The 22,345-nt window shown below is 37.3% G+C and overlaps 1 protein-coding gene across 1 annotated transcript in view; it reads right to left on the bottom strand.

Annotated features, from left to right (window-relative positions):
* Window positions 1-22,345, bottom strand: part of LOC145986434 (uncharacterized) — a 58,199-nt gene that overhangs the window by 6,040 nt on the left and 29,814 nt on the right. Inside the window, exons 7-10 of the mRNA XM_083120451.1 lie at window positions 20,367-20,466; window positions 16,180-16,319; window positions 5,675-5,887; window positions 3,411-3,523 (exon numbers count right to left, since the gene is read on the bottom strand). Coding sequence (XP_082976577.1) covers window positions 3,411-3,523; window positions 5,675-5,887; window positions 16,180-16,319; window positions 20,367-20,466 — 566 coding nt within the window. The remainder of the gene's footprint in view (window positions 1-3,410; window positions 3,524-5,674; window positions 5,888-16,179; window positions 16,320-20,366; window positions 20,467-22,345) is intronic.

The raw sequence follows: 22,345 nt of genomic DNA, 5'->3' as shown, positions 1-22,345 counted from the left end.
ACAGACATAGATACATTTAATTGACTATATGCACTTTCTCAACATAGTCCCCCTGGAGCCGTAGACATTTACGCCAGCGGTGTGGAAGTCATTCGAGACCATTTTGAAACCAGTTCTTTGGAGTTGTGTGCACCCATCGCTGGACAGCCTCATGGAGTTCCTCACAATTGTTGAAATGGTGACCACGCAGGGGCTTCTACATGGTGCCAAACAAGTGAAAATCTGACGGTACCAAATCGGGAGAGTATGCTGGATGTGGTAACACCTTGAAACCCAGTCGGTCAATAGCAGCTGTTGTTTCACGACTGGTGTGCGGCCGGGCATTGTCATGTTGGAGAAGCACACCTTTGCCTCTTCTTTTGAATTGCACAACGGAACCGCGTCAGTGTTGCCACGTAGACTGCACTGTTAACGGTGGTTCCCCTCGGTAGCCAATCAATGAGGATGATGCCATCACTATCCCAAAACACAGTGGCCATTTGTTTCCCAACCGTGGGCGGTGTTTTGAATTTCTTGGGTGGGGGGCTACCCTTATGTTTCCACTGCATGGATTGGGATTTGGTTTCCAGTTCGTGGTAATGCAGCCACACTTCATCACCTGTGACAAGTTTCCCCATGAAATCAGCTGGATTCTGGTCGTAAAGTTCCAACAGCTCCCTGGAAATGTCTACGCGTTGTTGTTTGTGGCACGCGTTAAGACATTTCGGTACCCATCGAGCTGACACTTTACCCATTTTCAAGTCACTGTGCACAATGCGTTGCAGGGTTCGTCTGCTTAATCCTGTAATCCTCTCCAGTTCCGTAAATGTCACATGCCTGTTCTCCAGTATGACATTTTGCACACGCGTGATGTTTGCGTCTGTTTTCACACTCACATGTCGCCCTGGACTCTTTCCCTTCTCCGTCGACGTTTGACCGTTTTTCCAGCCAGTTACCCAATTATACACCGTTTTCTGTGACACTGCATACTCGCCACACACAGCCACTAACCGTCTATGGATACGTGCCGTTGTTTCCCCTTCCTTCCACAAAAACCAACTCGTCCATCGTTGACCACGTTCATCTTGTTCCATGTTGTCCGCAACAGCACTCGTGACGTTGTGCTTCGACGGCTGCACAGGCCACAGACTACGCACTGTCACACGGTGCTGCCACCTGGCGGTAGACAAGGTATCTATGCGCCCATCCTGCGCATTGCGTGGAATTACGCCATTTCATTTTGCATTAAAACAATAAAGTGTAATTCTTTATGATACGCCCCTCGTATTTTAATTGATTGATTGATTCAATTATTTTACTTTGCTTTTCTACCACATTAGGCTAATCACGAAGATGAAGATGATATGATGAAATTGATGAAGGGACATTCACAAAGAACATGCATGCCCAGGTGAGAATTAAAACATAGCATCACAACACACTGTGGTAATATTTTATGATGAAATGAACATTATTTTAATACTTTATCTTATCTTCTATGTCGTTCTTTGAATATTTTGAAACAGGAAGATTTATGTGGAATACACTTATATATTAAGATTTTAAATGTATCGTGAATAACTTTTGTTACAATGTTCGAGTATCGGTATGGGTAGGAATCTGTATCAGCCCAACCCTATTCCTTAGTCACCTAACAAATGACCTTAATTAGGATGGACACGTGGATTTCCCTGTGTAGTGGACAATTTGGAGCAGCAGGAAAAAAAATACAACATGTATAGTGTGGTAAGTTAATATAAAATTAATCACATATGAAAATTCTCAATTCACAGCTCTCCATCTCACATGGATGCTTTCTGACACCACAAAAACAATTTTCTTCAGGTCACCCCAATAGAAAGACTGTAGCATTATAAATTTTAAAACACCTCATTCTACAATTTAGGATCGCCCAACTCAATTCTACGTTAATATATTTCATACATCAGAAATTGTGGGGCAGATCTCGATATATATTTTTTTTGACAGGCAAACACCGCGCCACATCATTTCTAGCATTCCTAACCTAGGTCACAATCTGCTAATCATTATACATTTCATATACTGGCTGCATATTCAATATTCTACATGCAACCTCCCCATTTTTTCATTAAATAAATTTCTACATGCTTTTATACAAATGTTACGAAGTAAAATACAGAAGTCATGCAAATCTCAATGCATGCAAAATCTGGTAAGAATACATATTACCATGAATTTATTAGTCAGAATCCTTATACGATTATGTAGAGACCATCAGTGATTGCAACTTGGCCTTGACATTTGGCCCATAATGCTATACACTTGATTTTCGAAGATGAAAATTTAGTCACCAAATTTAGCTCAATAGAAAAAAAATACAAATGTATGAAAGTCATGAACACTATTTTTCACTTTGCAAATTATAAAGAACAAACTTAATAGCATTGCAGTTTATTACAAACACTAGCAGTTCACCAATCCCTTTGTCATAAAATCTCTCAAGTGTCCTTCTTTTGATATTAATAAAAATGAGCAATACAGTGCCATCTGATTGTCAAAAACACATGTGGATATTTGTTAAGTATAAAATAGTTTAAATGCTTATGAATTGAATGCATTCAGTGTTTGGCATGTACAATTTGTTGCATAGATAGAATGTGAGTGAGAACTTGCAGCAAATATTACCCTTTTTTGAAACTACCCTTCTGATCCATTTTATATATTTTACCACACTTTTGTACACATTTTGAAAGTTAAAATTACAAAAACATCCAGGCAATGGCTGCAAACAAAACAACAAAAGCATCAAGAAATTACTGAACCATTTTGGGAACAGCTCTGTCTGCCTGTCAAACGCAGCTGCTGTCTAACCACCAGAAGTTCCGTTTCTACTCACCAAAAGTGGCAAATTGTAAATTGAGACTGCTAACTTTGAACACTAGTCACCACCATTGCTGAGACACTTGTCACACCAGGTAACAAGCATTTTGTAGGCTTCTATTGAAGAAATCTGTACCTGTCCATGATCAATGAAATGCATGCATGGTGGAAATGGAAGATTCCACTCATGACCAAGAATCAAGCAGCCAATTTACTTGATGAGGTTCTAGAAAAATTTTCCTCCTACTATGGTGAAAATATTGAGAAGAAGCATAAGGTGCAAGAATTCTGACACTAAATTTGTAAGAAATATGTTTGCCTTCTTGCTTAAATATCCTATTGGGACTTACTTCTGAACATTGATATATTCAAAGTGAAAATTGTTCTCGAAAGAAAATTTGAAGAGTTTCTTATAATGTTCAACTCTGAAACAGTAAGTATACAAAAATTAATCTGATTTTTGAAAATGTTGAATGATGCAAAGGGATAAATTGAGCTTACCTAAGAAACGGTACCTCTTATTATTCTTTAGAAGCCCCTTGTAATAATTTCAAACATGCATTCCTTACCTATGATGCCTAAATCTTGTAAATCCTTCTTCTCCAAAGTCCAAGCCTGTTGGTACTAATTTAACATTTCTCTTCCTTAAAGCATGTTCAACGACAGCTTCATTTTCTTCCGTCTATACAAGAATCAGAGAGCAAGCAATTAAACTTATTTACATGTTGCATTCATATACAGAAAATAAACTTAATGGTTGTGCGATAAAATTATAAGAGGGGCCTAAAACAACAAACACCAGTGAAAAAAAAAGACAAGACCACATACATTATTACTCAAAAAATATTACTACCAAAATCATTTCCCCCAAGATCTCTCTTATTTTCTGACTTGGATGTTATTTCTCTCGAAGTTAATTAATTTTTACTAATTTAAATAATTCTGTAACATTTCTTGGGTATTCTAAAAAGTTCATGTTTTCTAAACAAAATGAAAGGCAATTTGGTAACCTCTAAACAATTCTCAGAAGGCTACCTTACTTTTATTTGTTGTTACTCTAATTATGAAAGATAAAGTATTGTAAGACCTCTTTTAAGATGCGACAGTTCAATCTTTCCACACATGCTGTTACAATACAAACTTCAAGAGTAAACTATTAGTCTCATAACATAATGCTTAGAGCCAGCCATAATTTCTACAACTCAAACCTAGTTTTTCTAAAGAGATGAAGATCACAGTGAAAAGTAACATATTGAAAGTTCAAAGTACAGCAAGTGAATGAACAAAATGAATATGGTGGTATTGATATTGTAAAGTAGCAGTTTGAATTTAATTACATCACAGAGGCAGACCAGACTGATACAGTTCAGGTATATTGGTAATTGTACGAGGACATGCTGAAAAGTAATGCCCTTTTTTTTTTTTAAATGGTTGAATTTATTTGAATAAAAGAAATGCAGTTAATTTTCTAGAAATATACTGTCTATATCTACACAATTACTTTTCCACATAATTGCCCTGGTGATCAATACACATCTGCCAATGAGATACCAGTTTCTTAACACCGTCACTGTAGAATTGTTGATCTTTACAACGGAGCCAGAGCATCACTTTTGTTTTCACTGCATCATCAGAATCAAAGTGAACTCCTCTTTGGAAGCGCTGAGGCAACTGTTGGCTAATGTCTCTTCTTAGTTTTCGAACCACCCACTGTGCAGAAAGTTTTATATATCCAAGATCTGCGATTATCGCTTACACTCTCTCCCGTGATATGTCACACTTGAATGAAACTCTGCCGGGGTTATGCGACGGTTCTCTCTAATGAGTTCATGGACACAATAACGATGACCTTCATTAGTTGCAGAACCTGGCCTTCCACTCAGTTCTTTGTCACACACATTGAGAGTTCCTTGGCTGGGGTTTTCATTACAAGCATGAACAGCCCAATGTCGTACAGTACCGACGTCTACACATTCATCCCCTTAAAAAGCCTTCATTCTCAGACTATATCAATTGGAAGCACATTTTCTGCATTTAGAAACTCTATTACCACATGCTGCTTCTGGTGCATTGACATACTCTGGTCACAAGCTGCTATTTAACTCACTATAGTTCAGCACCCGCTGGCGATAGTACTTTGAAACTTGCAATGGAGAAGCGGGGAAGTCTGATAAGTACAATGCATGGTTGCTCAAAATCCAAAATGCGTTTACACCATAACCAAAAAATAGAAGGCATTACTTTTCAGCATGTCCTCATATAAAATGCAGGCAGGATTTTTCATTGTATTTGCATTTTTATGAATCTTAAGGATAATCTCAATAATGTTCGAAAAAAAAAATCAAAGTGGTTTCCATGATTAAATTATGGTTAGTTTAAAATTCCAATTAAAGTCACATATGAATACAAGAATATTTACACGAAAAATCCTAGTATTTACAGATATAGTATAGTTGCAGTATAGTATTGCATATTTGAACTTTTAAAACAATATTCAACACCTTTAAATCAAAACTAACTTTGTTTTCACACATTAGTATTACCATTAGTAGGTGTGTTTATTGGAATATTTATATGAAACACAAGAAAACATCTTACTTTGTCTTTTAATGTTTTACAACTAAGTCTGCTTTATGCTCAGACAGGCTAATTGGAACTGAACCTACAGTTTAAAGTGGGATCCAAACCACTATGCTACGTGCCTCCTCTGGGGAACAAACCAGGAATTCCTGACATGCTAAAGTAGGAAGACATGCCTAAGGTCTCCTTGTTTATAACATAAATATGTGGACATTTAACATTAACTAAAATTAATACTTCGTAATATAATTACCAGAACAGAGCACGTAGAATACACCAAGTATCCTCCAGTTGATGAATTGGCATTCAGACAGTCAATTGCACGTATTATTAACTCTTTCTGTAATGTAATGCATCTCTGAAGATCAAGCTCATCCTTACTGGCCTTCACACTTGGATCTTTAGACGCTACACCAGTACCAGTGCATGGGGCATCCAACAGAACTCTGTCAAACGTTTTCAAAACCTAAAGCAAGAATTAAAAGGAAAATGCAACATCTCACTCTTACAATCTGATAACACAACTCACAACTTCATTATTTCTAAACTAAAGTACAACTAAAATATTACTGATCAAGTACCGATATAAAATTGAAACATTTCTTAAAGAACCCAAACTGTTCATTAACCTCCTTATTAGACATTTACTTCACAAAATTAATGCATATGGATTATGTTGAAATGTTTACTATTTATGGATAAATTCAACTGAATTCTTGGAAATTTTACCAATATGACTACATCGACTGCCACCAATAGATAGGGACATATTTATGACAAATAAAAGATAAAGATTTTGATACAAAAACTGTATATTTCGGGATAAAAAACAGCACCTAAAATGCCATTTTGGTGCTAAAAATGGTGAATCACATCTGATTTTAAAACTTTCTTCAACACAGTGAAATTGCAGTTGCACATTTCACAAAAGTACATTTTTTTGTTAGTACATTTGTTTCTGGTGGTCTTTGCCAATTCCCCTAAGGTTGTATACTATTTATTAGGGATGGGACCGATTAATCGGTACTCTATCAGTATCGGCCGATATGGGCATATCGGTTTATTGGTAAAATTACGTATTATTTTACCGATCCAATATATTGATAAATATCTGATAATTTAGAGCAAAATTCTTCCATTTTGTTGTAATTTTTATGGATAATCTCCATGCCATACTTTCTAAAAAAGTAAATGTCTAAATAAGCAATTTCTTTTTCACTGCAGTCACCTTGAAACACACATTTATTAAGGAGGTCAATGAACCTTTCACGTTCTTCAAGGACCATTTCTAATTTTATATCGGATTGGTAGAATATCGGTTATCGGTATCGGTAAATTTTATATCGGTATTTTATAGGTATCGGCCAAAATTTCATATCGGCCCATCTCTACTATTTATTATATTTCAGTTCCATAATCAACGTTTTCAGTTCCAACAAGGAAAATACTTCAGTTATGCATTTTTAACTGAGCTTCCTCAAAAGAATCCTGCTCTTGGAGTTAAAGATTTCTCTGAGAAGATAATGCGCCACCAATTCCCATGCACCTTTTCTTACCAGCTATAACCACAGGGCGAGACCCTCCACTTGGAATTCTATTTTTGTTATTTGCATCGGAGGGCAGCGGAGGGACAATGAACCCTTGAACCAGATTGGCCCATGATAAAAATTCAGCGTTTGTTCTTTGCATTGAGTTTGGCGAGTCATATCTGTCTGAAGCAGTTTTGAAAGTGATATCTTTCAAACTGTCAGACAAGTCACTGGTGCAAAACTTCCAGCATATAGTAGACAATATAAATCTAAATCATCTAAAAAATAGGGAGGGAATCACAGCAGCTTGCAGGTGGGAGAAAAGTTTTGAGGTGTCCAAAGCACCCAGAGGATATTTTCTCAGGGAGGGCAGTCTCCTAGAAACTTTTATTATTATTATTACTACTACTACTAGTACTTATTAAATATATATATTTTTAAATTACATACATTTATAATTTTCATACTCTGTATATCTATACATACTTGCATAAGGAGATGTCCAGCCTCTGGAGGCTGGGCCTCAGCCTTCAAGAGCCTTGTAAGGTTGAGGTCACGTGAGGCCAAATCCGAGATGGAGTTCGGAGGCTGAGGCCGAGATGGGGTTTGGAGACTGAGGCCACGTGAGGCCAGAGTACAAGATGGAGTTTGGAGACTGAGGCCCTGTGAGGCCGGGTCTCGTAAGGCCAAGTCAAATTTACATCTCTGTGCATAACTGTAGACTTAACATATTAATTCATGTAGGACAAAAAGCTGTTTTTTATAGTTAGATATTAGACTGAAAGCTTAAATATAACGAAACTTCAAAAATATAATAATAATAATAATAATTGTTGCTGTAACTTACAAGCCACTTGTAAGTCACAAAAATATTATTTTTTGTTGTAAAATATCGCTACAATTTCACCATTAGAATTACATTAACTTTTTCCAGAAATCTCAGGGGGAGGGCGCATGGACACCATTGTCTGTGTATAAGTCACAGATAAACAAATTATTGAACACTGGGTAACTTAACAAAAGCAGTGACTTTACTATACTTCACATTGTGTGCATTTTCTTCCTTCACTGCTCAAGAGTGTTCGAGACGTTTATTCTTGTGCTTTATCAGAAGGCAGCACAAGAACGAAAAGTGGCTTGCCTTTGACCTTCCTGTTTTGTATCATGTTTGTATTTCGTAACCATCAAAGTAAAACAGCCTTATGAGACTGCATAATCAAAACAATACCTTTTCCCCCTTTATGCTGAATGAGCTGTTGCTGTCAGAAACAGATATGTATCAACAAACAACAGCTTTGAAACAGCTTTGGAGTAGCCAGGCAAAGTACTGGCACTGGCAGCAGTCTCCAGACAATTAGACTGGTGGGCATGGGAACAGAGGAGAGGGCAAATTAGAGAATATGTGGCAGAATGGAAGGTTGTGGTTATTTTAAAGATAATGCACTTGTTGACGACAGATAAGTTGGACTACAACATTCATTTTAATCAGCTGGGTGTTTTTCCCTGAAACAATTGCAGAAAGAAAAAAAAAATGAGGAAGGATTATTGCTTTGTTTTCCCATGTCATCTATGTAACGGACATATGAGCAATATTTCCTATGCAGATAGCTGCATTAAAAAAAGAAAAGAAAAGGTTGATTCATGAAATTATTGAATGGCTACGTGCAGCAGTTACAGATTAACACATTGGGGTCTTACGACGGGCATAGCCCGCAGTGCACTTAAAGTCAATGTGGACGAATGACGAGCATAGCCCGTCCTGCGGTATGCAATCACTTTGCCGATTGAACTAGGGGCTATGTTCGTACTTCGTCTCATGTGCATGTTCATTCAAGCCCCTATGTTGAAATTCCGACCGCTAGGTGACTCATGTGCTATTTTTATCTCACACCTGCGACTGTTTGTTGTCAGGTTGATGTACGTTGCATTGTTTAGAATGGTGTCCTTAGATCGGACTGCATAGCGGAAATTCTGTATGAGGATTCCGCCTCACAGTTTGAAGTTAGCAGCGATTTTGATGATGCAGATGAATTTGAAGATTTGGAAGGTAGGTTATATTTGTAATAATTAATTGTTGACAAAACAGTGTTGAAAACTAGTATTTTATAAATGAAGTGAGAAAAAGGTAATTTTGGGGGTCTATTCATCTTGCCTCTTGCTTGATTCTCCTACATGCACTTATGTATTTTTAGTTTTTCCATTTATTATTTTGTATAGTGTATGTCAAATGAAAATTTATTTTATTTATTTAGTTTATTTGTTTAATTTTTACAGATGACGCAGAACCAACTGATACATCCTCTGGTCCTGTCCTGCAGCCACTTTTTCATACAAAAGCTAATTACCTGTAATTTGTAATTATTTTTTGTTATGTGCACATAAGAAGTATTCTTATGCAAGATTCAAAAGATGTATTGATAGTTTATGTAGTTAACTGTTGAAATTTCCAGATTACGAACTTAAAATATCTCTATATTAACATTTGATACAATGTTGTACTTTTTTCACAAAACATTGCTGAAAAAATATTCAAAAATGTCTGAAAATTAAAAGAAAATTTAACAAATTTTTGTTCATTGAAAAGAGGAAGTTTTGTAGATTTAAGAAATGTGTGGTAAATAAAAACAAATTAAAAATATTTTTTCTATATTTTTTTAAAAAAACAACGAAAAACTGCAGACCAGAGGTAAAAAAGCTGTATTATGAGGCCAGAACCCTGAATGTGTTAATGAGTTCTTGTGGGGGGAGATAGGTGACTTTTCTCATTTGGTACCATTAAAAAGAAACGTGTAGTTCTTAAACTAATATCAGATAACCAGAGTTGGCAAACTCGCCTTCCTTTCCCCCCCCAATATCCATCAAGAAGAATGTTTTCACAAACAAGCCCATCTACTAGAAAGGATGGATCCATAAAAGTATGGGAAAAAAATTGTGCCATGAAAAATCCAGCCATGACTCTTCTCTACCTCACATGAAAAACTCCTGGTGGAAGTGGCACTGGGCTCCATCGGGCTGATAGATAAAAGTCTGTACCGTCATGTGTCAGCTGTGGTTTAAGAATGTTGGCGGCATGTTCAAGAATGTTTCGCCACATACGGCAGCCATTTTACAACTGGTCAGCCTGACACCTGGTGGTAGAATTTAGAACTACTGGGTCCACCCCCCCCCCCCCAAAAAAAAAACACTTAAGGATGTTCAAATTTTTTCACACCATATTTGATCGGTGATTATGTTGTACTGCTCATGGAACGTGTTTTTATCATTCAAATCATTTTGAACCCCCCCCCCCCTTTGTATTTATAAAAAAATCCAATTGGATATTATACAAAGTTTAATCACTTGCTACAGTGTATGATACACGTGGTTGTAAACACATTCGAAAGCTTTCGCTGTAACATATAATTACCGCCATCAACTTTTAATAAATATATCTAGGCATAGTAGACACATATTTTAAGAATGAAACCAAAAAAAGTAGACACCCAGGCTATTATCTACGTGATTTGTACATCTAAATGCCGAACACGACTGTATCATGTTCAACCCACTTAAGACAGGATAAATTGTTCGAAACCACACATGCCAACTATTAATAGCAAAGAAACACTTAATAAGACATTCATTTATAGCACTGAATGCATAAATATGGTTAAATTATGTTTCTTTTTGGCCTATTACAAAGAAAAAGGAGAGTAAATACACGTAAGCTTATGGGAATACCACGTTTTCTTCCAAACTTCCCTGTAAAACTAATCGCAAAAATGGCATAAATTTTTGTTGCCGCTCAGCGTTGCAGTGAGCGTTTGTATATATAATCCAGTCCCTGGCCATAAGACCCGCAGAAATTTTGAGGTGGATGAGTTTTCTCTTTTGATCCTGTTACTGCATGCCTAAAGAAAGGAAAAAATCTTGGGTAGACATCTGGCATACCAGCCCAAGTTTTCTAGGAGCCCATACATTCAAGATTGCCACCGCTTCACCCACCAACAAATTAAATCGATCATAACTCCTTTCAAATTGGTTTTGATAATTTTGCATACAAACATATTTTGTTCAGAATTGAAAACTGAACTAAAAATATTGTTAGTTTTTTTTTTATATCTTGCAGTGTTATGGAGATATATCCAGTGAAAGAATTCTGTACACTGTACCCTTTTCTGCAAGGATTCTAAGCAATATTTTACACTTTACTTGACATTCCAGCATATAAAGAGTAAAAAATTACTGCCTGTGATACTTTGTTGATGCCTACTATTGTGGTGCATGGCCTGAGTGATGTTATACATCAAAGAATACATTAACAAAGAAAATCGACCATGACACCTTACCTTATCTCCTTCAGAAGTCATTTTGAGCAGTTATAGGTTCGTTGGGTTTTTGAATGAAGGGAAGACATGTATATGGAGGACGCCTTCATTTTGAGGCATGCAATCATAAGTATAATACTAGGTGTTTTGCTGGACAATGTGTCAAGAGAAGGTACATGGCGTCGGAAATCCAAGATAGCCACCACGAAGGTTCTGAGCATAATATACTGTCCATATCCTGATTTAGAGTTCGTTTATCAGATTTTTCCAGAGGTATTATTTGTTAATAAATAGCTAGTGAAAATAGATTATTATAATTTTTGTAACTACAGTAGTGTCTAAAAGTTAAGCATGACAAAGATATGAGAAAATGTGTTATTGATGAAGTGTCAGAACTGCACAAAATATAGTGAAAATTAATCAAAACGTTACATGAATTAACAATTGTTTTTAGTGTGAAGACAAAGTCAAAAAATATGAAAATTGAAGATCGCTTCCTTAACAAGAAAAAGAGGTTTGTATGGGGCGTGATTATCCCCAACAGCTACACAGCCATGCAACAACGTAAAAGGTGGTTCAAGAGCTTTACAGGCACCTGGTTCCATTCCCTATGAAGAGTAGTGCGGAGCTCTGGAAATGTCTTTGGTTGAGGCTGGTGGGCTGCAACTCGTCTCCTTAATGCACTACAACAGTATTTATTCCTGGAGACCTCGGTGAGCAGTCCATGTGGTGATTTCTTCACCTTCAAGAAAGTCATCCAACAATTTAGCTCCATGCACACATGTATTATCATCCTTGAAAATTAAATCTTGGTCGACTGCGCCTCTGAAAAGTCACACATGTTGTTGGAGTACCTCGTCTCTGTACTTGTGAGCACTAACAGTACCTCCAGCAAAAAAGTGTAGCTCTGTACGTCCATTTAACGCGATGTCTGCCCACACTAGTATTCCATCATCACCAAACTAATCCCTTTCCATGATATTCCTGGGATTAAATCGTTCTCAAGGTTCTCTCCAGATGAATGTGCAACGGGAATCATTTTGAACACTGAATGTGGACTGATTTGTGAAGAGCATGTTCCCCCATTCGTTCAGTGTCCAATTTTGATCGTGCTGGCTCCACTGTAAATGTAGAGCCATCTTTTACATCGTTGCAAGGCTGTGTGGCTGGTGGGGATGATCACATCACATACAAACCTCTTTTTCTTGTTAAGGAAGCGATATTCAATTTTCTTATTTTTGTACTTTTTGTCTTCACACTAAAAACAATTGTTAATTCTTGTAACGTTTTGATTAATTTTCACTGTTTTGTGCTTTTCTGACACTTCATTAATAACACATTTTCTCACATCTTCGTCATGCTTAATATTTGGACACTACTGTAGTTACAAAAATTATAATAATATATTTTCACTTGCTATTTATTAACAGATAATACCTCTGGAAAAATTTGATAAACAAACTCTAAATCAGGATATGGACAGTATATTATGCTCAGAACCTTCGTGGTGGCCATCTTGGATTACCGATGCCATGTACCTTCTCTTGACACATTGTCCAGCAAAACACCTAGTATTAAACTTATAATTGCATGCCTCAAAATGATAGCATCCTCCATACACATGTCTTCCCTTCATTCAAAAACCCAACGAACCTATAAATGGTCAAAATGACTTCTGAAGATAAGATAAGGTGTCATGGTCGATTTTCTTCGTTAATGTATTCAGAAGCAGCCATCTTTGATGTATAACATCACTCAGGCCATATGCCATAATAGTAGGCATCAACAAAGTACCACAGGCAGTATTTTTTTGCCCTTTATGTGCTGGAATGTCAAGTATAAAATATGCTTAGAATCATTGCAGAAAAGGGTACGGAATTATTTCACTGCAGAAAAGGGTATGGAATTCTAACACAGGATATATCTCCATAAAAGTGCAAGATATGAAAAAAACTGTAACAATATTTTTTGTTCAGTTTTCAATTCTGAACAAAATATGTTTGTATGCAGAATTGTCAAAAAACAATTTTAAAAGAGTTATGATCGATTTCATTTGTTGGTGTGTGAAGTGGCAGCTATCTTGAATTAATGGGCCTCTAGCAAACTTGGCCAGGTATGCCAGATGTCTACCCAAGATTCTTTCCTTTTTTAGGCATGCCCTAACAGGATCAAAAGAGAAAACTCGTCCACCTCAAAATTTCTGTATGTCTTATGACCAGGGACTGGACTAATAGTTCTATGGTAGATACCAAAGACATGTTCTTGCCTATAACAAAGGCATTTTCTTGCCTATAAAGTGCAGACAGCTGAAGGCAGCTTCACATTTTCATTCGGATTTCATCTCCACCACAGGTGATGGCACAACCTGGATTGTAACAGAGTCAATATTTCAAGAAGCAATAACAATACTTATACACTATATTTGCTCTCTTTCTCACAAGCAACTAAACTCTCATGGTTCAATAAAAATAATTTTTAGCATCCTAAACACAGGGTGGCCACTCTAGGACCATGATAAATTTCAAGTATAATTCCTGTTTTTCAAGGTGAATTTTCCAAAAATTCAAAGGCTACAAGCAGAAGTTCTCTCTATTTCAACCTTATGTATTATCGCCTCTCATCACTGACACACAAATATATTAATAATATAAAGGATCTGTGTGATTCCAATGTAGCCAAATATTCTAATTAAATTCTACTAAACGGTATACCGAGTGGGGCACCTAAAAGTAGCACAGAGAATAGTTCTGAAGTGCGAAGGTTTACAGCAGATCTGATGTTACCGACGTAAATATGGTCAAGGGGTCCAGCGAACAGAGCATGTCTGGTCTCTAGTTGACATCTTGGATTCAGCTCATGTTCTTGAAACGAGAAGGGGGTCATGTGATACACGATTTCAGGCTAGAATTGACTCGGAAACACGAAACAGAAGTTGTTTTCTACATAACTTCATTCTGATGAAAGTTTGTATTGACCAAAGTAGGATTGTCAGCAATGTAATCCAAATTCAGGGAGAACACCTCGAATAAGAAATGAGAAGTGCCATTGATATGCAGTTTTCACACAAACTACAAGCAGAATGCGGTCACAAAAGTATTCAGGGTATTCAGGGTGCCTACAATGATCAGAAAGTCAAATGTCCCAAACGAAGGGACATGTTTTGAAATGGAACGGGCCTGTGTTACATGATGCAAGTACAAATAATATGGATGGGACCGATCAATCGGTACTCTATTGGTGTATTGGTAAAATTACTGATTATTTTACCAATCCGATATATAGATAAATTTCTTATGATTTACTGCAAAATTCTTGCCATTTTGTTGTAATTTTTATGCATAATCTCTGTGCCCTACTTTCTAAAAAAGTAAATGCATAAATATACATTTTCTTTTGCACTTTTAAACACATTTATTAAGGAGGTCAATGAACCTTTCAGGTTCTTCGAGGACCAATTCTAATTTTATATCAGATCGGTAGAATATCAGGTACCGGTATCGGTACTTTATCTGTATCGGCCCATCCCTAACAAATAAGGACGGAGATACGGATTGACATTGTAGTAATGTTGAACAACACAAAGTTCAGACCGCCCCACTTGACCGCTAGTACTGCTATGGCGGATGTGGGCTCGCTGCTACGGCAGTCTTGCTAACATACCACGGGGCCATTTTCGAAACAACTGTGGACAGTGGTAGTGCAGAAAAGTGAGTCGTGCTACATAGGTACACGGGAGAAGATGGGTGAGTTCACGATCGCAGAAAAGGCCGAGATGACCATAGTGTATGGAGAATGCAGGAAAAATGTCATGCTATCGTGTCATGTGTATGCAGAGAGATATCCAGACAGACGTCAGCCATCGCGAGACTGTTTGACAAGCTATTCACTCAACTGAGGGAAATCGGCAGTGTAACATCTCGCAAACATACTCGAAACAAGACAGTGACTGGAGAAATGGGTGAAACCAACGTGCTAACCGCTGTTGCTGTGGATCCACACATTAGCTCTCTTGCTATCGGGAGCTACAAATTACAAAATTTCAAGTACTGATATTTAAGCAAGTACCAGAACTGTGAAGATAAATGTTAAATTATTTATTTATTTACTTAATAAAGGATTCCAAATACAGCATTAGCTGATAGATTCACAACATAGTAGCTCAAGGCTACTTGACGGGCATGGCTGAATCCACCACTGGTAGCTCACCATGAGTTTTCATAATTCTCTGACGGTTAGTGACAATGGTTCTACATTAGCATGCAATGTTAATTGGATATCATGCATTACTTAGTGATTTCAACTATACTTATTCTAACACTACATTTTGCCATGGAACAGTTAGTTAGTGCACTGAATATGTAGTAAAATCACAGGTCTGCTGTAAGTTCGATTTCCACCACTGGCAAAAATACATTTGTTTGCTTGAAGACGAGAAGAGGTGCTCTCTTAAAATGTAGTATTAGAATAGGTATAGTTAAAAGAACTAGACAATAGATAATGGGGGAGGAAAAAAGAGTTTAAAGGATTCTTGTTGGGAAACCTGATGGTAAGAGATCTGTAGGAAGACCAAGATGAACATTGAGGGATAACGTTGAGATGGACCTAAAGGAAATCGGTAAAGATGAAAGATTGGATTCATCTTGCCCAGGATAGGGACAGGTGGAAGGCTTGTGTTGCTGCAGCCATAAACCTTCGGGTTTAAGAAGGGTAGAGAGTTAGTTAGATAACAGATATTTCAAATTAACACTGCATGCTCTGCATGCTCATGTAATTTCAGTTCTGAAAAGTAGCTCAATGACTTGGGAAGTTTGATGATCTCTGAACTCAAAATACAAAATTAAACATGACTTTAGAAAATTTGAAGAATCAGAAAGGGCATACCAAATGTAAAATACAGATAATAGTTTTAGCAAATAACTTACGGGTTCAAACTTTCGTCCATCATAAGAGCAGACAATTGCATTGATGACTCCCAATCTGTGAAAATTACCAACCACAGCCTTCAATCTGCTCTTGTTGGCATCATTTGCATACAATACTCCAGTGTTTTTCATAATTGCAGCTAATCAAAATGAAAGAAATAAAGAACTTACTAAAATTTTGAAAACAAGTACACATACATTTAAAAGCATGAAACCTAGTACAGAGTAATAAAAGTATACACACATAAAAGCATGCATTACAGTGCTGTAATTGTAAGTAGATGCCTCTTGCAGAATCTTACATGTATCAACCCTTAGTGGATGAACGGTATACAGTTATACCAGCCCATACCACCTCCCTGTGGCAGCAATTAATATGTCATTTCTTCAAAACCACACCCAATATTTCAATTCTCTTTTGTTGTTCATTCGTATACATATGTAGGTATCACATACTGGAGGGGTGTAACGGGTGCTCCTTCCACGCAGTGAACCCTGGACTGCAGACTAACGAGGCTCTGGCGACTGGCCGCATGGTCAGTATAATTCTGTGTCATCCTGTGTTTTGTCCTTATTTGTGCTGAGTGGCCTTTTTAGCCTCAGCTTTTAACCAAGGTAAGGCCATTTTAGTTTTCAGACATGCTTTTATTTTTGTTATGATACGCTGGACCCTGTATAGTGTGATGGGTGCAAAATAGCCTCAGTGCTGACGCATCCAAAAAAATTTTAGTTCAAATTCAAATCACATACTGGAATGACAAAACAATTTATTTCTTATTACTATTATTAACAAATGCAATTTTATTTTTTCTTACCAACATTATGGGATATAACTTATAACTAGGGCTGAGCCGATACCACCATTTGCGATACAGATACTTGTACAATTTCAGTTTAAAATAACAAAGGCTAGTTACTGAGTCATAACAACTCATCACATTCTATTATTTTGCTAGAGCACAAAAATAAAAGCCCTCAAAGAAATTCTCCATTTTTAGGGATATTACAGCCTTGTTATCTGAATTAAAGAAGATAAAAGGTAGTGTAAGCCTCAGTTATTGGACGGGTTACAAGCGACAGATAGTGAACCTCCCTCAGCTATGAGGAGAAGCTGCGAATAAGGGGAAAACCAAATAAGCAGTCGCGGACCGAGGCGGCAAAGCTATCAGGGCATGGAGGGTGTCCTGTGGCATGGACATACTCAGCAAATACCACAGATAACCATACAGATAGATGTAGGCTGTGACAGGCCAGATTAGTTGACAGCCGAAAAAATAACAAAATCAAGAAAAGAAAGAAGCAAGCCAGATTGGAAATTGGAGACAACGTGGGATACGAATAGGGACATTGAATATTGGAACACTGACAGGAAGGACTGAAGAAATTGTGGATCTAATGGAGAGAAGAGGAATTGACATCTGGAATGAGTGAAATGAAATGGAAAGGAAGAGAAGAAATTAAATTGAGGAAAGACTATAAACTGTACTGGGCAGGAGAACTGGGGTTGGATTTGTAGTCAGAAGTGGAATAAGTAAGGAAGTAGAACTGACAGAATAATAAAACTAAAAATGAATGGAAGAGGAAAGTAATAGAAATAATTCAAGTGTATTACCCGACAAACAGGATGTACAAGGAAGGAGAAAGAAGAATTTGAAGAAGACTTGGAAGAACATGTAGAAAAGGAATGGCAAATTGTGATAGGTGATTTTAATGTGCAAATGGGAAGAGACAGGAAAGGGCATACGGAAATAATTGGAGCAGATGGATGGGGACAGAGGAATGAGGAGGGAAAGGGGCTACTGGACGTTTGTAAGAGAAAAGGACTGTTAGTAGGTAATAGCTGGTTTAAGAAGAAATATGACAGCCATAAAATTACAAGATACAGTTGGAATAATGAACAAAAGTCCGTAATAGATTATATATTGGTAAACAAGGAAGTAAAGAAGATAATGATCAACATTAAAGTAATACCCAGAGAGAACTTAGACAGTGACCGCAGGCTAGTAGTAGGGGATGTGAGGAGATGGGAAATGTAAGATAGAAGGGAGGAACAAGAGAGAAGGATAAGAGTGTGGATATTGAACGAGATAATAAGAGAAATATCAAGAAGTATTGTGAACTAAAGTGCCCAAAGGAGTAGAAACAGAATGGATAAGATTTAAAACAGAATGAGTAGAGGCAGCAGAAAAGGTATGTGGAAGGACAAGCAAGAAAAGAAAGAAACACCATGGTGCAGTGAAAGAACTAGAGATGCAGTGAAAAACAAAAATGATGTATTTAGAAAATGATTTAAATCACAAAATGCATGCAAAGAGTACATGGAAAAGAAGATATGAGTCAAGAACAATAGTAAAGGAGGAAAGAAGAAAATGGATGGAAGAATGGGCCAAAGTGCTAGAAGATGTAGATGGAAACAAGAAAGTATTGTATGGATTAGTGAGAGAAAAGAGAATAGAAAGAGGAGACAGCTGTAAGGTAACGGATGAAAGGGGAAATGTTGTATAAGAGGGTGAAGAAATAGGGAGAATGTGGAGAAATCATTTTCGAGAAATTGCTGAACGTGATAAAAGGAAATGAACATGAAAAAGAAAAGAAAAAGTGAATCTCACATGGAAAGAAGTGGAGGCAGCTCTGAAGAGAGGTAGAGCATCTGGGGTAGGTGAAGTGCTGGTGGAGATGATACTCGGAACAGGAGTGATTGATGTGTAGTGGCTGTACAGTGTTGAAAACAGTGTGGCAAGAGAGAGAAGTGCCAAGAGATTGGACAAGGGGACTAATAGTTCCCATATTCAAGAACGGGTACAGAAAGGAATGTAAAAACTATAGAGAAATAACACTAATGTGCCACTCAGTAAGGGTGTATGAGAAAATATTACAGAAAACAATAAGGGAAGTAGTAGCAGAGCTGAACATGAGAAAGGAACAGTATGGATTTGGAAGAGGCAGATCAACAGTAGATCTGATATTCACTATAAGGCAATTACAGGGAAGGCACTACGAGCATGGAAATGATTTGATTATAGCATTCCTAGATATATAAAAGGCATATGATAGCATGGACAGAACAACGATTTGGAAGGCTCTAAGAGAGAAAGTGTGTAGAGTGAAGACCACATACAAGGCAAACCAGAGCTGTGTGAAGAACAGCATAAGTAATGGACTAAAACAGGAAAATGATCTTTCCCCACTGCTTAATTACAATGGATGCAATTAACGAAGAGGTGGGGATGAAGATAGGAGAGGAAGAGATGAAGGTCCTGTTGTTCGCTGAAAACATAGTAATATGGGGAAACAGGAAGAAGAAATAGAGACAGCTTGATAGTTGGAATGAGGAAATCAGAAGAGCAGGAATGAAATTCAGTGCAGAAGAGAGTGCGGTGCTAATAACAACAAGAAACGGAGCCAGAAAGGAACCAAGAATAAAATGGACATGGAAGAGTTGAGTGTAGTGGAGAGCTTCAAATATCTAGGAAGCATAATTGAGAGAAGTGGAAGAATAGATGAGGAGGTAAACAGAAGAGGACAAATGGGTGGTGGACTATATCAAAGCGTTCTAAGATTAATATGGAACAGGGATGTACCTATGAAATGCAATAAGGTACAGGGGATGGACAAAAATATGGAAACACCTGCGAAGAAAAGCCGGAATGCTGAAGCTAATAAGGTGCAGGACCGCCTTAAGCTTCCAAAACGGCCTGCAGTCTCCGAGGAATGGACAAGTACAAGTCCTGGATTGTGGATAATGGGATCTTGCACCATTCTTCATGCAAAACATGGCCCAATCCTCCTCAGTGTCCTTCTGTCTCTGTCACTCAGTGTACATTTTCGTCTACGCAGGTGGTAGACCAGGAAAAAATGGAGAGGCTTGTCTTTTATGTCCACCCAGCCAGAAGCAGGAAACTGTGAAGGATGGTGATAATGAAAAGGTAAAAACTGCACTTCCTGCCAGATTCTAGTGGAATGTTTACCTTCCATCGTGATGACAGGGACCACATATTTGTGTTTTTTTTAAAAACTTTGCTAATACAATAGCTAGGTCAACTGAAAAATTACTACATTAAAATTTATTTCATGTTCCTGTGAATAAAGAACCCATATTTATTGAGTTGTCAAGAATCATTACATATTATTTTATTTAAAATTTATATCAGTAGATTTATAATATTAGGTTAAAAAATCTTACTAACCAATATGAGAAGCTTTTCCACCTGGTGCAGCACACATGTCCAAAATATGTTCATTTTCTTGAGGGGCCAAAGCCATTACTGGAAGCAAGCTAGAAGCACCCTAGCAAAAAAATTATCCAAATTAACTTATGAATCAATTAATTACATACGTAGGTATAATTACTTATTATCCACAATCCACCTCCAAATCCCCTAAATGTGCCTTGATGGCATGGTGCTATATCCACGAGAACTTTATGTTTTTCTTTTTTACCTTTTACAATAATTTATTTATATTGAGGTAGATTGTGCTTATCCCTACAAGTATGTGTAAGCAAAACACTGCAGGATTTTTTTTCTTCAGTTGTTATGGTAAATTTAAATTCAAATACATGAACACCTTTATGGACCCTCTTAGTGCTTGTCTTTGGAAAGAGCATTCCTAGGTTCAATTCGAGGGAGTAACCCTAAAAACGTTGATCTTGACACAGCATCATAAGGACCTATCAAGTGGAGCTAATTGTACATATGTAGCAGCATCAGGTCTAGAGAGTCAAATTAGCAAAGGTACTCAATGTGCGTAAGCAGCTTGCCAGGCTGCTGTGTTTAGTTTGGTCTGAACATTTTTAAACTGCTGCAATGATTATATGTTGAGTTTGCTTCAGTGTCAGTTTCAAATGGCAACAGATGCAATATTTAATATGTTAGGTAGTTTTCAGGCCAGAGCAACAACAGGGTGGCTACAAACAAGCAGAAATGAAATTCCCTGACTTTTCCAGGTTTTCCAGGACAAAATTTACCTTTTTCCCTGACAATTACAAACTAAACTAAATTGATGTTTCTGCAAATGGAAATAATAAACTCATACACATCCACGTATGGTTTTGTTAAGTACCAATATTATCTTCTATGAAATTGACTAAATTTCTCTATTCTCTATGATTTGAATTCAAACTGCAAAATAGTGAATTTGGAAAATTATTACAATTCACAAGCTACGGAAGGATTATGGAATTTTGTCATACGCAGTAAGTTTAAAATAAAATACTTGATTATTTATAAAGTTACGACTAAATGAGATAAGAGTGAAGAGTGATTGATTAAGAAATACAATTTGTAATTTATCAGTCTCCCTATACATTCTCGGTATTATATGTTGATATTTCCACTAAGGTTTGGAACCCTCTGCTTGCAAGAACCATGACGTCAGACTCATTTTTCGATGCATGAAGCTACTTCTCTCTTCTCTGTAAAGCAAACAACTTAACTCTTGCATATAAGTGAAACAATTGAATCGAACAAAATAAAGTGTCATATTTCCTTACATTATCAATGGGATTTCTGCTTCAGTACAGTATATCCAAGTGAAGTACTGTGAAACTGACAACATGCAGTTATACCATTACTGCTGACGAAAATGGTATGTAGGTATTAGAAATTTAATGCAAGGAATTTATAGAATTGCATTGTATAGATACCTGTTTTAGCTAACTACACATTAAAACAGAACACTCTAATAATAAAAGCTTCTGAAAGTTCATATACGAGGGGCATCCTGAAAAAAGCTCCAATGGTGCCTATACGCAGCACTAGTGGTCGGAGAGCGACACACATACATGCAGGCAGGAAGAAGTGGCATGTAGCTGTAATGTGGTACAGTTGCAATGCACCCGGTTTAGGACAGTTCTAGGTTAAAGATAGCAGCTCTCATACAGTCTCTCACAGACTGCGATGTAGCCTACATTGCACGCTCAGTTTGAATAGGTGAAAAACATCCCGGTTCTCCCCAGCAGGGGATCGACGCTGAGTCTCTCGCATAGTAGTCAGACGCCCTAACGACTGAACTCCATTATTACTCGCTCGATAAATGCAGATGGTGCGCACTTAGCTTGGTAATTCAAAACATATCTCGTGCGACAAATACGAAGATGTGGCTCCCGTGTGACGGTAGATACGCACTCGATCTCCTGTTAGAACCCTGCCACTTTGCTCTGTGATGC

The sequence above is a fragment of the Lepisma saccharinum genome, chromosome 4, assembly GCF_977018435.1.
Source record: "Lepisma saccharinum chromosome 4, izLepSacc3.1, whole genome shotgun sequence".
NCBI classification, from domain to species: domain Eukaryota; kingdom Metazoa; phylum Arthropoda; class Insecta; order Zygentoma; family Lepismatidae; genus Lepisma; species Lepisma saccharinum.
The sequence above is the reverse complement of the archived record's forward strand: the minus strand, read 5'-3'. Positions and strand labels throughout refer to the sequence as shown.